Here is a 13,378-nt window from a genome sequence, read left to right on the forward strand (position 1 = left end):
GTTTTCTTTTATCCGACCCACCAAGGATTTCTCATGCTCCCTCCTAGCTCTCCTAAGCCCTTTTTTTAACTCATTCCTAGCTTGTAACTCTCGAGTGACCCAACTGAACCTTGTTTTTTCACCCTTACATATGCTTCCTTTTTTCTCTTAACAAGACATTCAACCTCCTTTGTGAACCATGGTTCCCTCACTTGGCCATTTCCTCCCTGCCTGACAGGGACATACCTATCAAGGACACACAGTATTTGTTCCTTGAACAAGCTCCACTTTTCATTTGTGTCCATACCTGACAGTTTCTGTTCCCATCTTATGCTTCCTAATTCTTGCCTAATCACATCATAATTACCACTGCCCCAATTATAAACCTTGCCCTGCTGTGTGACCCTATCCCTCTCCATTGCAATAATGAAGGACACCGAATTGTGGTCACTATCTCCAAAGTGCTCCCCAACAAACAAATCTAACACTTGGACCAGTTCATTACCCAGTACCAAGTCCAATGTGGTCCCATCTCTTGTTGGCTTATCCACATATTGTGTCAGGAAACCCTCCTGTACACAGTGTACAAAAAGTGTCCCATCCAAACTATTCGACCTATAAGAACATAAGAAATAGGAGCAGGAGTAGGCCATCTAGCCCCTCGAGCCTGCCCCGCCATTCAATAAGATCATGGCTGATCTGAAGTGGATCAGTTCCACTTTCCCGCTTTCTCCCCATAACCCTTAATCCCCTCTCTATCAAAAACCTACCTACCCGTGACTTAAATATATTTAGCGAGGTAGCCTCCACCACTTCAACGGGCAGAGAATTCCAGAGATTCACCACCCTTTGAGTGAAGAAGTTCCTCCTCAACTCTGATCTAAACTGCGCCCCCCCCCCCCCTTATCTTGAGGCTGTGCCCTCTAGTCCTGCTATCCTTTCTGAGTGGAAAGAATCTCTCTACCTCTACCCTATCCATCCCCTTCATTATCTTATAAGTCTCTGTAAGATCACCTCTCAGCCTTCTAAACTCCAACGAGTACAGACCCAATCTACTCAATCCCTCCTCATAAGCTAACCCCCTCATCTCCGGTAGCAACCTGGTGAACCTCCTCTGCACTCCCTCTAATGCCAATATATCCTTTTGCAAATAATGGGACCAAAACTGCACACAGTACTCCAGCTGTGGCCTCACCAGTGCCCTGTACAGCTGCAGCAAGACCTCCCTGCTTTTATATTCAATCCCCCTCGCTATGAAGGCCAGCATCCCATTCGCCTTCCTGACCACCTGCTGCACCTGCAGACTTGGTTTTTGCGACTCGTGCACAAGGACCCCCAGGTCCTTCTGCACCGTAGCATGTTGTAATTTTTCACCATTTAAGTAATATTCCATTTTACTATTATTTCTGCCAAAGTGGATAACCTCACACTTGCTAACATTATACTCCATCTGCCAGGTCCTCGCCCACTCGCTCAGCCTATCCAGATCCCTCTGCAGACTCTCCACACCCTCCGCACAATTTGCTTTTCCACTCATCTTCATGTCATCAGCACCTGTAAAGATTCCAATTAATATTTGGAAAGTTAAAGTCACCCACGATAACTACCCTGTGACCTCCACACCAATCCTTAATCTGCTTTGCCATTTCCTCCTCCACATCTCTATTACTATTTGGGGGCCTATAGAAAACTCCTAACAACGTGACCGATCCTTTCCTATTTCTAACTTCAGCCCATATTACCTCAGTAGGCAGATCCCCCTCGAAATACCTTTCAGCAGCTGTTAAACTATCTTTGAATAATAGTGCCACTCCTCCACCACTTTTACCACCTTCCCTACTCTTACTGAAACATCTATACCCCGGAACTGCCAACAGCCATTCCTGTCCCTGTTCTAACCATGTCTCCGTAATGGCCACAACATCATAGTCCCAAGTACCAATCCACGCTCCAAGTTCACACACCTTATTCCGGATGCTCCTTGCATTGAAGTAGATACACTTCAACCCACCATCCTGTCTACCTGTACACTCCTGTGACCTTGATACCTTCCTCAGTGCCTCACAACTCTCGACACTGGCTTCTGGACTACAGCTCATTTTCCCATCCCCCTGACAAATTAGTTTAAATCCCTCCCTCTGAAGAGCAGATGCAAATTTCCCTCCCAGGATTTAGTGCCCCTCTGGTTCAGGTGCAAACCGTCCTGTTTGTACAGGTCCCACCTTCCCCAGAATGTTCTCCAATTATCCGTGGAAATGAAACCCTCTCTCCTACACCATCCCTGCAGCCACATGTTAATCTGCTCTCTCTCTCCCTGTTCCTCAACTCACTAACACGTGGTACCGGAAACAAACCAGAGATGACAATATGCTTTGTCCTGGCTCTCAGCTTCCAGCCTCGCTCCCTAAATTCCTGTTTTAAATCCCCATCCCTCTTTCTACCTCCATCGTTGGTACCAGTGTGCACCACGACCTGCGACTGATCCTCCTCCCACTTAAGGATCTTGAAAACACGATCTGAGACATCACAGACTCCACCCAGGAGGCAACAGACCGTCCCTGAGTCTCTTTTGCTGCCGCAGAACCTCCTATCTGTCCCTCTAACCATCGCATCCCCAATTACTGTTGCTCTCCTCCCTTCCCTTCTGAGGCACTGGGATGGACTCAGTGCTGGAGATCCGGTCGCTCTGGTTTACCACTGGTAGGTCATCCCCCCTCAACAGTATCCAACACAGAATACTTGTTGCTGAGGGGAATGACCACAGGGGATCCCCACACTGGCTGCTTCCTCCCAGCCCCTCTCACTGTCACCCATCTATCTTCATTTTTCAGAGTCTCCAAATCCCTGAAGTTTTTATCTACGATCACCTCTGCCTCCCGAATGATCCGAAGTTCATCCAGCTCCAGCTCCAGTTCCCTAATGTGGTTTTTGAGGAGCTGGAGATGGGTGTACTTCCCACAGGTGAAATCAGGAGGGACACTGAAGGCATCTCTCACCTCAAACATCCTGCAGGAGGAACATTGCACTGCTTTCACTGCCATTCCCTCTGGATAAAAAGAAAGATTTTGCCTGTTTTTCCCTCACCCCCCCGCTTAGGTTAGAGGAATAAGCTAAAGAAAGAAGAAAGCTTACCCGCTCTCACTCCAAGCCTTTTTTTGTAGCTTAGAGGAGGGGGGAGGAAGGACGGTCTAGAGTCTTGGGTTTCCTCCCTGTTCAAATTTATTGGGGAAAAAAGACTTCCCAGGTCTCACTGGGGCCGACTTCCGGTTTTACACTCCCAGCTTAGAAAAAAAACCTCCAAAAAAAGATAAAAATTCCTCTTACCTACAAGCTCTGTCCAGTGAATCACCATTCCAACTGCCCCTCTGGAAACACTGAAGGCATCTCTCACCTCAAACATCCTGCAGGAGGAACATTGCAGTGCTTTCACTGCCATTCCCTCTGGATAAAAAGAAAGATTCCCTCTGATGAAGCCATGCTGACTATCCCTGATTAAGCTTTGCCTCTTCAAGTGGACAGGAATGCTCTCCTTCAGAATTTTCTCTAATATTCTTTATCACTGACGTGAGACTCACTGGTCTATAGTTTCCCCAGTTTATCTCTACAATCCTTTTTAAATAGCAGAACCACATTAACTGTTCTCCAGTCATCTGGCACCTCTCCCATGGCTACAAAGAGTGGAAAATTTGGGTCAGAGCCCCTGCAATCTCCTCCCTTGCCCCCACAACAACCTTGGACACTATCCATCCGGACCTGGAGATTTATCCAGCTTTACTCTGAATCTAATCCTATGCTTTCTTTTGCAGCTGATGGAAGCTCTTCAAGAGCAGGAAGAGATTAACTTGAGACTGAGACAATATATGGATAAGATAATCTTGGCCATTCTGGATCATAACCCCTCCATTTTGGAAATCAAAAAATAAAATGAAGGGAGAAACTGTGGAATGAAGAGTGTGGGTGGCTGGGGCCTGGGGCCTGGGGCCTGGGGCCTGGGGCCACTGACAAGGCAGCCTGCTGCTGGATGGTGGACAATCTTGATGTCTTCACATTGATGTTCATTACCTGGTTACATATCGATTTAAACTAATATCTGCTGTGATTTGGGTTTGATTTTTGCACTTCCTGATCCTGTGACAAAAGGAGTTTGAGTGGAAGGACTGACATTTTCTACATTCGATCATCCGCACAAGAGACTGATTCCTGAGAAGCTTCTGGAAGCAGTGAAGGAAGAGGAGGGGCCAGCTCCTGCTCAGTTAATGTTCCCCAGAATGGAGAATAGCCGCTCCCTCCCAAACAAACAATCCTCCAAACCACACTCAGCCTCGGTGGGGACAGACCGGGAGGGTGGGGGGAGGGTGGGGGGCAGGTGGAGGGGTGTGTTCGGGGGAGGGTGGGTGGGTGGGGGATATGTGGGGGGAGGGTGGGCAGGTGGAGGGGTGAACAAAGAACAACCCGGCACGGGAAACAGGCCCTTCGGCCCAACGAGCCGGCGCCGCCATTTTAAAGCATTTTCCTACACCTACCCTGCCCCGTGTGTACGTGAACGGCACCCCTATTGTAGCCAGATTCAGGGGAGACTAGTGTAGGGTCAATTTTTTACACCAATCAGCCTAAGAGCACATCCTTGGGGTGTGGGAGGAAACCGGAGCGCCCGGAGGAAACCCACGCAGACACGGGGAGAATGCGCAAACTCCCACAGACACTGGCCCAAATCCATGTATCTGCACAGCTAGCAGTGCTAGTCACCGAGCTGTTGTGGTGCCCGTCTACCGGTCCAGGATCAAGCACACACACCGACACGAAGTACTAGGCCACTCCCGGAACCTCCAAGAGCAGCCCACGCACGACCCACCGTGTGCATGCCCCTCGTTTAACAACAAGGTGGACCGACCCTGTGGATTAAAAGAGACAAAACATTAACACGTACTATTGCATTTCCAGTATCGACCCGAGGCTCTGACCCTTTTTAAAACCGTCTTATATCACCCTCCATCCCTGTTTCACTCATGTGTTTGTCTAAGTAAACCTTAAACAAGTCCAGAGTGCCTGTCTCCACCACCTTACTCGGTAGTGCATTCCATACCCCCACGACCCTCTGTGTGAAAAACCTTCCTCTAGTTTCCAAATTATACTTCTCCCCCCTCACTCTTAGATCGTGACCTCTCGTGATAGTTGTCCCCAATCTAGGGAAAAGCCTGCCACTGTTGACTCTATCTATTCCCTTCATTATTTTATACACCTCTATCAGATCCCCCCTTAATCTCCGTCTTTCTAAGGAGAAGAGCCCCAGTTTTCCCAATCTTTCCTCATACCCCAGTCCTTCCATATCAGGCAGCATCCTGGTAAACCTCCTCTGCACTCTCTCCAGGGTCTCCACGTCCTTCCGGTAGTAAGGTGACCAGAACTGGACGCAGTACTCTAAATGCGGTCTAACCAACGTTCTGTACAACTGTAGCATTAGACGACAGCTCCTATACTCTATACCCCTTCCTATAAAGGCTAGCATTCCATAAGCTTTCTTCACAACCTTCTCCACCTGTGTGTTCAGGGGAGGTTGGGGGATGTGTGGGGGGGAGGGTGGGGGTTGTGTTCGGGGGAGGGTGGGGATGTCTGAGGGAATGTGGGGAGTTGGGGGAGTTAATGGTTGGGGGTATCTGTGTGTTGGGGGAGTGTCTGGGGGAGGCGGGGGGGGAGGTCAGATATGGATGGGCAGATATGGGGATATGTAGAAGGGTGGGGGGGTGGAGTCTGGGTGTCTGGTGTGGGGGGGGGGGCCTGTTGGACCCAAATGGAAGTAAAGATTTGACGCCAATATCATTGAATGTTTTTAGGAAAAGTTTCAAATGTTTGAAAGGTTTTGGTTCTGAAGTTGATGAATTGAGTCTGAGGAGGGAGAGGGACTTTTCCCATCGATTCCTTTGTGAACTTCCACAGCTCTGAATCTGGGATTCTCCCCAAACTCTTTCTCTGAGGGGGTGCCGTGCTGTGATCCCACTGTCCGGCTCAGTTCCCACTGCAGACACCTCACACCACCGGGAATCAAATGGCAGGAGCAGGGAATGCCATCAGTGTGAACAGCCGGAGAAATCTGGATTGGGACAGTCTACTACAGGACAAAAGACAGGTCAATGTGGGAACAGCTCCAATCCACTGGCCCTGATTCCAGTGCTGGGATTCTGCACCAACTAAACCTTCCAGAGAGCAACAGACCCACACCTGAGACAGCAGGATCCCAGATCCCAGGCAGGATCCCAGATCCCAGGCAGCTCCACATATTTCTGGACTCAGAGATTCCCAGACAGGTTTCAGTTGTCCAGTTGTTTCATTGAAATCTTGGAGCTTCCCAAACACCCCCCCCCCCCCCGCCCTCCCTCCCCCTCCCACTCGGCCCAATCTCCAGCACCGCACCCCCCCCCCCCCCCCAGGATATCAAGCAGCCGAGGGAACATTTATCAGAATGGAGAAAGAGCGACCTTACTGGAATGTGAAGAAGGAGAGAGGGATAGTATTGGAATGGCCAGAGTGTGGGCTAGTATTGGAATGGCCAGAGTGTGGGATAGTATTGGAATGGCCAGAGAGTGGGATAATATTGGAATGTGATATTTGCAGAGACAGAATTTGATGATTGTGTTGAAGATACGGAAGTTGCGATCACTCCATCTGGAATATTCCGCAGTGAAGCAATGTTGCACTTTTAATAATTTTAATAATGTTTTTTCTGGAGAAAGAGAAGCTCCTTTTACTTCAAACAAAATGTGAATTGCTCCTGGCTCTGTGTCTGTGTGTGAGTGTGTGTGTGTCTCTGTCTGTGTGTGTCTGTGTAACTGTGTGTGTCTGTGTGTGAGTTTGTCTGTGTGTGTATGTGTGTGTGTGTATGTATGACTGTGTGTGTCTGTGTGCGCGTGCGTCTGTGTGTGTCTGCGTGTGTGCGTGTGTCTGAGTGTGTCTGTTTGTGCGTGTCTGTGTGTGTGTCTGTGTGAGTGTGTCTGTTTGTGCGTCTGTTTGTGTGTGTCTGAGTGTGTCTCTTTGTGCGTGTCTGTGTGTGTGTCTGTGTGAGCGTGTCTGTGTGAGTGTGTCTGTGTGAGTGTGTCTGTGTGTCTGTCTGTGTGAGTGTCTGTGTGTGTGTCTGTGTGTGTGTGTCTGTGTGAGTGTGTCTGTGTGAGTGTGTCTGTGTGAGTGTGTCTGTGTGAGTGTGTCTGTGTGTCTGTCTGTGTGAGTGTCTGTGTGTGTGTCTGTGTGTGTGTGTGTCTGTGCGTGTCTGTTTGTGCGTGTCTGTATGTATGTGTGTGTGTGTGCGCGCGTGCGTGTCTGTGTGTCTGTGTGTCTGTGTGAGTGTCTGTGTGTGTGTGTGTGTCTGTGTGTGTGTCTGTGTGTGTGTCTGTGTGAGCGTGTCTGTGTGAGCGTGTCTGTGTGAGCGTGTCTGTGTGTGTGTCTGTGCGTGTCTGTATGTGTGTGTGCGCGCGTGCGTGTCTGTGTGTGTGTGTGTCTGTGTGAGTGTGTCTGTGTGTGTGTGTGTGTGAGCGTGTCTGTGTGAGCGTGTCTGTGTGAGCGTGTCTGTGTGAGCGTGTCTGTGTGTGTGTCTGTGCGTGTCTGTATGTGTGTGCGCGCGCGCGCGTGTCTGTGTGTGTGTCTGTGTGAGTGTGTCTGTGCGTGTCTGTTTGTGCGTGTCTGTATGTATGTGTGTGTGTGTGCGCGCGTGCGTGTCTGTGTGTGCGTGTCTGTGTGAATGTGTCTGTGCGTGACTGGGTGAGTGTGTGTCTGTGTGTGTCTGTGTGTGTGTGTATATGTGTGTGTGTGTGTTTCTCTGTGTCTGTGTTCAGCCAGGCCTGTCCCTACGCACATGAGCCTGGCCCCATTCCTGCTTCCAAATCCGCTCGCTGTCCCATTGCAGTCAGCCCGGTGCCTGCAGTGTGGTGTAAATTGTGTACATAATAGTTTTGAGATTTCTATCCATGTGCCACATTGTCATTGTCAAATGCTGCAGCAATTTTTATAGTTATGACACACTGTCAGTTTGTCTGTTTTCCATGAGAGTTGTCTTAGATTCAGGCTGTGATTAATGGGGAGAGTTTGAAGAGTATAATCATTCGCCACACTAACTCAATAAACTGCTACTGTGTTAATGTCCTCACATTCTGTGACTAAAATTAAACATGTTCTTCACACACGCCAGGATATACCAACAATGAGATATCTCAGTTCAATAAAGAATCAAATTGTACAACGCATCATCATCAAGTTCTGATTCCTGTAGCTGCCAATCTACAGTTCCTGTGTCACATGCTGAGAGTGATGGGTGTGTGACACACAGTTCATTATCATGTTATGGGTCACACTCCAACCTGTAAATAAATCCTTTGCTCCTGGCATATTCAAACCTCACAGCAATGTTTTATTGTGTGTGTCTGAATTCTTTGTCGTCACTGCATCAACCTGAGGCACACAGTGTCTTATCAAGAACCATGGTGCAGGCAACCAGAAGCTGCCTTGTCCCAGGAGAGAGTCCAGACAAATCTCAGTAAATCCAGCTCACTCTCCTCACCTCCAGTCTTGGAGAATGTTCAGGATAACATTTATCCCTCATGGCAACAACAACCCGAAATAGAGGGTTATTTGTAAGCCTCGGAGGTAGAGATATGTTCGGTGCAACTTGAAGGGTCTGTTTGTGCTGTAGTTTTCCTACGTAACACACCGATATAAGAACATAAGAAATAGGAACAGGAGTCGGCCATCTAGCCCTTCGAGCCTGCCCCGCCATTCAATAAGATCATGGCTGATCTGAAGTGGCTCAGTTCCACTTTCCCACCTGCTCCCCATAACCCTTAATCCCCTTATTAATCAGAAATTTACCTGTGACTTAAACACATTTAACAAGGTAACCTCCACTGCTTTGATGGGTAGAGAATTCCAAAGATTCACTACCCTCTGGGAGAAGATGTTCCTCCTCAACTCTGTTCTAAACTGACTCCCCCTTATTTTGAGGCTGTGCCCTCTAGTTCTGGTTTCCTTTCTAAGTGGAAAGAATCTCTCTACCTCTACCCTATCTATCCCCTTCATTATCTTATATGTCTCTACAAGATCACCCCTCAGCCTTCTAAACGCCAACGAGTACAGACCCAATCTATTCAATCCCTCATAAGCTAACATCCTCATTTTTGGAATCAACCTGGTGAACCTTCTCTGTACTCCCTCCAATATATCCTTTCTTAAATAAGGGGACCAAAACTGCACACTACTCCAGCTGCGGCCTCACCAGTGCCCTGTACAGTTGCAGCAAGACCTCCCTGCTTTTATATTCTATCCCCCTCGCTATAAAGGCCAGCATCCCATTCGCCTTCCTGACCACCTGCTGCGCCTGCAGGCTGGGTTTTTGCGATTCGTGCACAAGGACCCCCAGGTCCCTCTGCACAGTAGCATGCTGCAGCTTTTCACCCTTTAAATAATATTCCATCCTACTATTATTTCTACCAAAGTGGATAACCTCACACTTGCTAACATTATACTCCATCTGCCAGGTCCTTGCCCACTCGCTCAGCCTATCCAGATCTCTCTGCAGACTTTCCACACCCTCCACGCAATTTGCTTTTCCACTCATCTTTGTGTCATCAGCAAATTTCGTCACCCTACACTCAGCCCCCTCCTCCAGATCATCTGTATAAATGGTAAATAGCTGAGGCCCCAGCACCGATCCCTGCGACACTCCACTAGTTACCAACCGCCAACCAGAATAGCACCCATTGATACCAACTCTCTGCTTCCTATTAGACATCCAATCCTCTATCCACGCTAACACCTTACCCCCAACTCCGTGCACCCTAACCTTCTGTAGCAACCTTTTATGAGGCACCTTATCGAACACTTCCTGGAAATCTAAAAACACCACATCCACCGGTTCCCCTCTGTCTACCGCACTAGTCACATCCTCATAGAAATCCAATAAAATCGTCAAACACGACTTCCCCTTCGTGAATCCATGCTGTGTCTACTTGATCAAACCATTCTTTTCCAGGTGTCCTGCTATTTCTTCTTTAATAATGGATTCCAGCATTTTCCCAACTACAGACATTAACCTAACCGGCCTGTAATTACCCGCCTTTTGTCTATTCCTTTTTAAACAGTGGCGTCACATTAGCTGTTTTCCAATCAGCGGGCACCTCCCCAGAGTCCAGCGAATTTTGATAAATTACAACTAACGCATCTGCTATTAATTCTGCCGTTTATACTCCACATTCCTTACTGTAACACTCCCCCGATATACCCCACACCCCTCACCGTGACACTCCCCCGATGTACCCCTCGCCGTGACACTCCCCCGATGTACCCCGCGCCCCTCGCCGTGACACTCCCCCGACACGCCCCGCGCCGTGACACTCTGATATACCCCAGGTGGTGGTGGTGGTGATGGATCTGAAAAGGTGCTGTTTAAGGAGACTTGGTGAGTTGCTGCAGTGCATCTTGTAAATGGTACACAAGACTGCCGCTCTGTATTGGTGATGGAGGGAATGAATGATAGTGGATAGGGCAGCAATTGAGCTTGCTTTATCCTGGATGATGTTGAGCTTCTTGAGTGTTGTTGGAGCTGCAGGTAAGTGGGGAATATTCCATCACACTCCTGGCTGTTTCTTGTAGATGGTGGCCAGGCTTTGTGGAGTTGGTGGTGAGAATTACTGCTGAATGCCCGGCCTCTGACCTTGTTCTTCCAGTCTCTGTGTTTTTACAGTTGATCCAGTTCAATAATTCCCCAGGATGTTGGAGACTCAGCCTTGGTTCAGTCAGTGTAGGGTCAATGGTTCAATCCCTCTGGCTGCAGAAGGTTGTTACCCAGTAATTATTATTTGCCAGTTACTCGGCAGAGTTTGAAAATTACCCAATTTCTATAGGATCTAATCGTGCTTTGGACTGATCCTGCTGCTCTGTCTCCATCTTGCATTTAACAGTTTGTGAGTTCAGATCCTGTGATTACAGACAGGAATCTCCCAGTGAGCAGCAATTCCTCTCACTCATTACTGCAACACCCACATCAAACCAACTGCCAGAACACTGAGCCAATCACATCAGGATCACTATCACATTTATCCTGGGAACGGTATCTCTGCAGACAAACATCTTCCCCATCTCCAGCTGTCCACGTGGACTACTGTCTCCCGCCTGGGCCAGGGTATCACCGCTGGACGTATTGAGGGATGATGAGAGTGGGATGGACGTTCCCTCAGTATGACAACGTGGGACAATTCTCTCAATTTTAACACAAGTTGCTCAGGGCAGCGCTGTGAGCAGGAGCTGACATTGGGAAAATAGAAGCCAGGGCTGGAGAGATCAGCATCTGAAAGTAAAAGCTGGAAATGATTTGATTTGATTTGATTTATTATTGACACATGTATTAATATACAGTGAAAATTCTTGTTTCTTCCACATTATACAATCAAAGCATACCATTCATAGGGAAGGAGAGGGTGCAGAATGTAGTGTTACAGTCATAGCGAGGGTGTAGAGAAAGGTCAACTTAATGCGAGGTAGGTCCATTCAAAACTCTGACAGCAGCAGGGAAGAAGCTGTTCTTGAGTCGGTCGGTACGGGACCTCAGACTTTTATATCCTTTTCTCGATGGAAGGAGGAGGAAGAAAGAATGTCCGGGGTGCGTTGGGGGGGTCCTTAATTTTACCGGCTGCTTTTCCCGAGGCAGTGGGAAGCATAAACAGAGTCAATAGATGGGAGGCTGGTTTATGTGATGGATGGGTTACATTCACAACCTTTTGTAGTTCCTTGCGGTCTTGGGCAGAGCAGGAGCCCAGACCGAGCTGGGATGCAGGAGGTCAGAATTTTTCAGCTGGGTTTGAGAGAAAGTTCATTTTAATCAAGAAAAAAAATCAGAATGTAACATCACAAGAAAGCAGGAAGGTGGTAAACTAGAAAAAAGAAGAAAAAAATACAGGAAAATACAATCCTAAATAAATAAGTAGACTTGTGAGAATGCCTTGCCTGTGAATTAGATCTAAATAAGGGAGAGTTTCACACTGTCAGCCTCACCCTCAACTCTTACATCTACCTGTATCCAGAGACAGGACAGAGTCCAGACAGCTGGATTGGAACAGGCCACTGTAGGTGACCAGGACAGGGAAGTACAGGAGTCTCTGGGGTGTGGGCCCGAGTCTCAGTGGTGGAAATTGCTGGGAGTAGGACCACTCCAGTGTACAGGAGACAATAACAAAGAGAACAAAGAACAACACAGCACGGGAAACAGGCCCTTCGGCCCAACGAGCCCGCGCCGCCATTTTAACATTGAGAGTCCCCTCTCCACCCGTGACCCTTGTCTACGCTTATGGCACTCCACATTGGAAACCACATTGAGGGAAGACTAATTTAGGGACAATTTGTTACACCAATCACCCTAAGGGCACATCTTTGGGGTGTGGGAAGAAACCGGAGCATCCGGAGAAAACCCACGCAAGCACGGGGAGAATGCGCAAACTCCCACAGACACCGGCCCAAATCCATGTATCTGCACAGCAACAGTGATAGTCACTGAGCTGTCGTGTTGCCCATCAGCTGGTCCAGTTTAAGCGTACACTAATGACGTGAAGCACTAGGCTACTCTCGAAACATCCAAGAGCAGCCCTCGCACGACCCACCGCGTGTATGCCCCTTGTTGGGCAACAAGGCGGACCGAAGCACCTGTGGATTGAGAGAAAAACATCAATAACATGCACATCCTTATGCAAACATTCAAGGGAATCCCCAGAAGCTCAAAAGTGAAACAAGTGAGCCAGAAAATATGTTGGAAGGTCCATAGGAATCAATTGATTCCCAGGGACGTCCCAAGGCTCTTGATCCTCATTTAAAACAGTCTCCCACATCCCTCCATCTCCATCCCGCTCAGGTGCCTATCTAAGTAATTCTTAAACAACTCCAGCGTGTTTGCCTCCACCACCTTACTTGGCAGAGCATTCCATACCCTCACTACCCTCTGTGTGAAAAACCTCCCACTAACATCCGAATTATACCTCGCCCCCCTCACCTTAAGCCCGTGGCCCCTCATAATGTGTGTTTCCAATCTAGGAAATAGCTTACCTCTGTTTACTCTATCTATACCCTTCATAATCTTATATACCTCTATTAGATCCCCCCTCAGTCGGTGTCTTTCAAGGGAAAAGAGCCCCTATTTCTTCAATCTTTCCTCATACCCCAGTCCTTCCATACCAGGCAACATCCTGGTAAACCTCCTCTGCACTCTCTCCAGAGTCTCCACGTCCTTCCGGTAGTAAGGCGACCAGAACTGGACGCAGTACTCCAAATGCGGCCGAACCAACGTTCTGTACAACTGCAACATTAGACTCCAGCTCTTATATTCTATACCCCTTCCTATAAAGGCTAACATACCATAGGCTTTCTTCACCACACT

At 48.3% G+C, this 13,378-nt stretch overlaps 1 protein-coding gene across 1 annotated transcript in view; it reads left to right on the plus strand.

The window, feature by feature from the left end:
• rab11fip4a (RAB11 family interacting protein 4 (class II) a) overlaps positions 1-4,309 on the plus strand; it is a 72,289-nt gene extending 67,980 nt beyond the window's left edge. Inside the window, 1 exon segment of the mRNA XM_080183727.1 lies at positions 3,786-4,309. Coding sequence (XP_080039853.1) covers positions 3,786-3,902 — 117 coding nt within the window. The 3' untranslated portion in view covers positions 3,903-4,309.
• Positions 4,310-13,378: the final 9,069 nt, after the last annotated feature.

This window comes from Carcharhinus amblyrhynchos, unplaced genomic scaffold, assembly GCF_965287045.1.
Source record: "Carcharhinus amblyrhynchos unplaced genomic scaffold, sCarAmb.v2.hapA scaffold_392, whole genome shotgun sequence".
NCBI classification, from domain to species: Eukaryota; Metazoa; Chordata; class Chondrichthyes; order Carcharhiniformes; family Carcharhinidae; genus Carcharhinus; species Carcharhinus amblyrhynchos.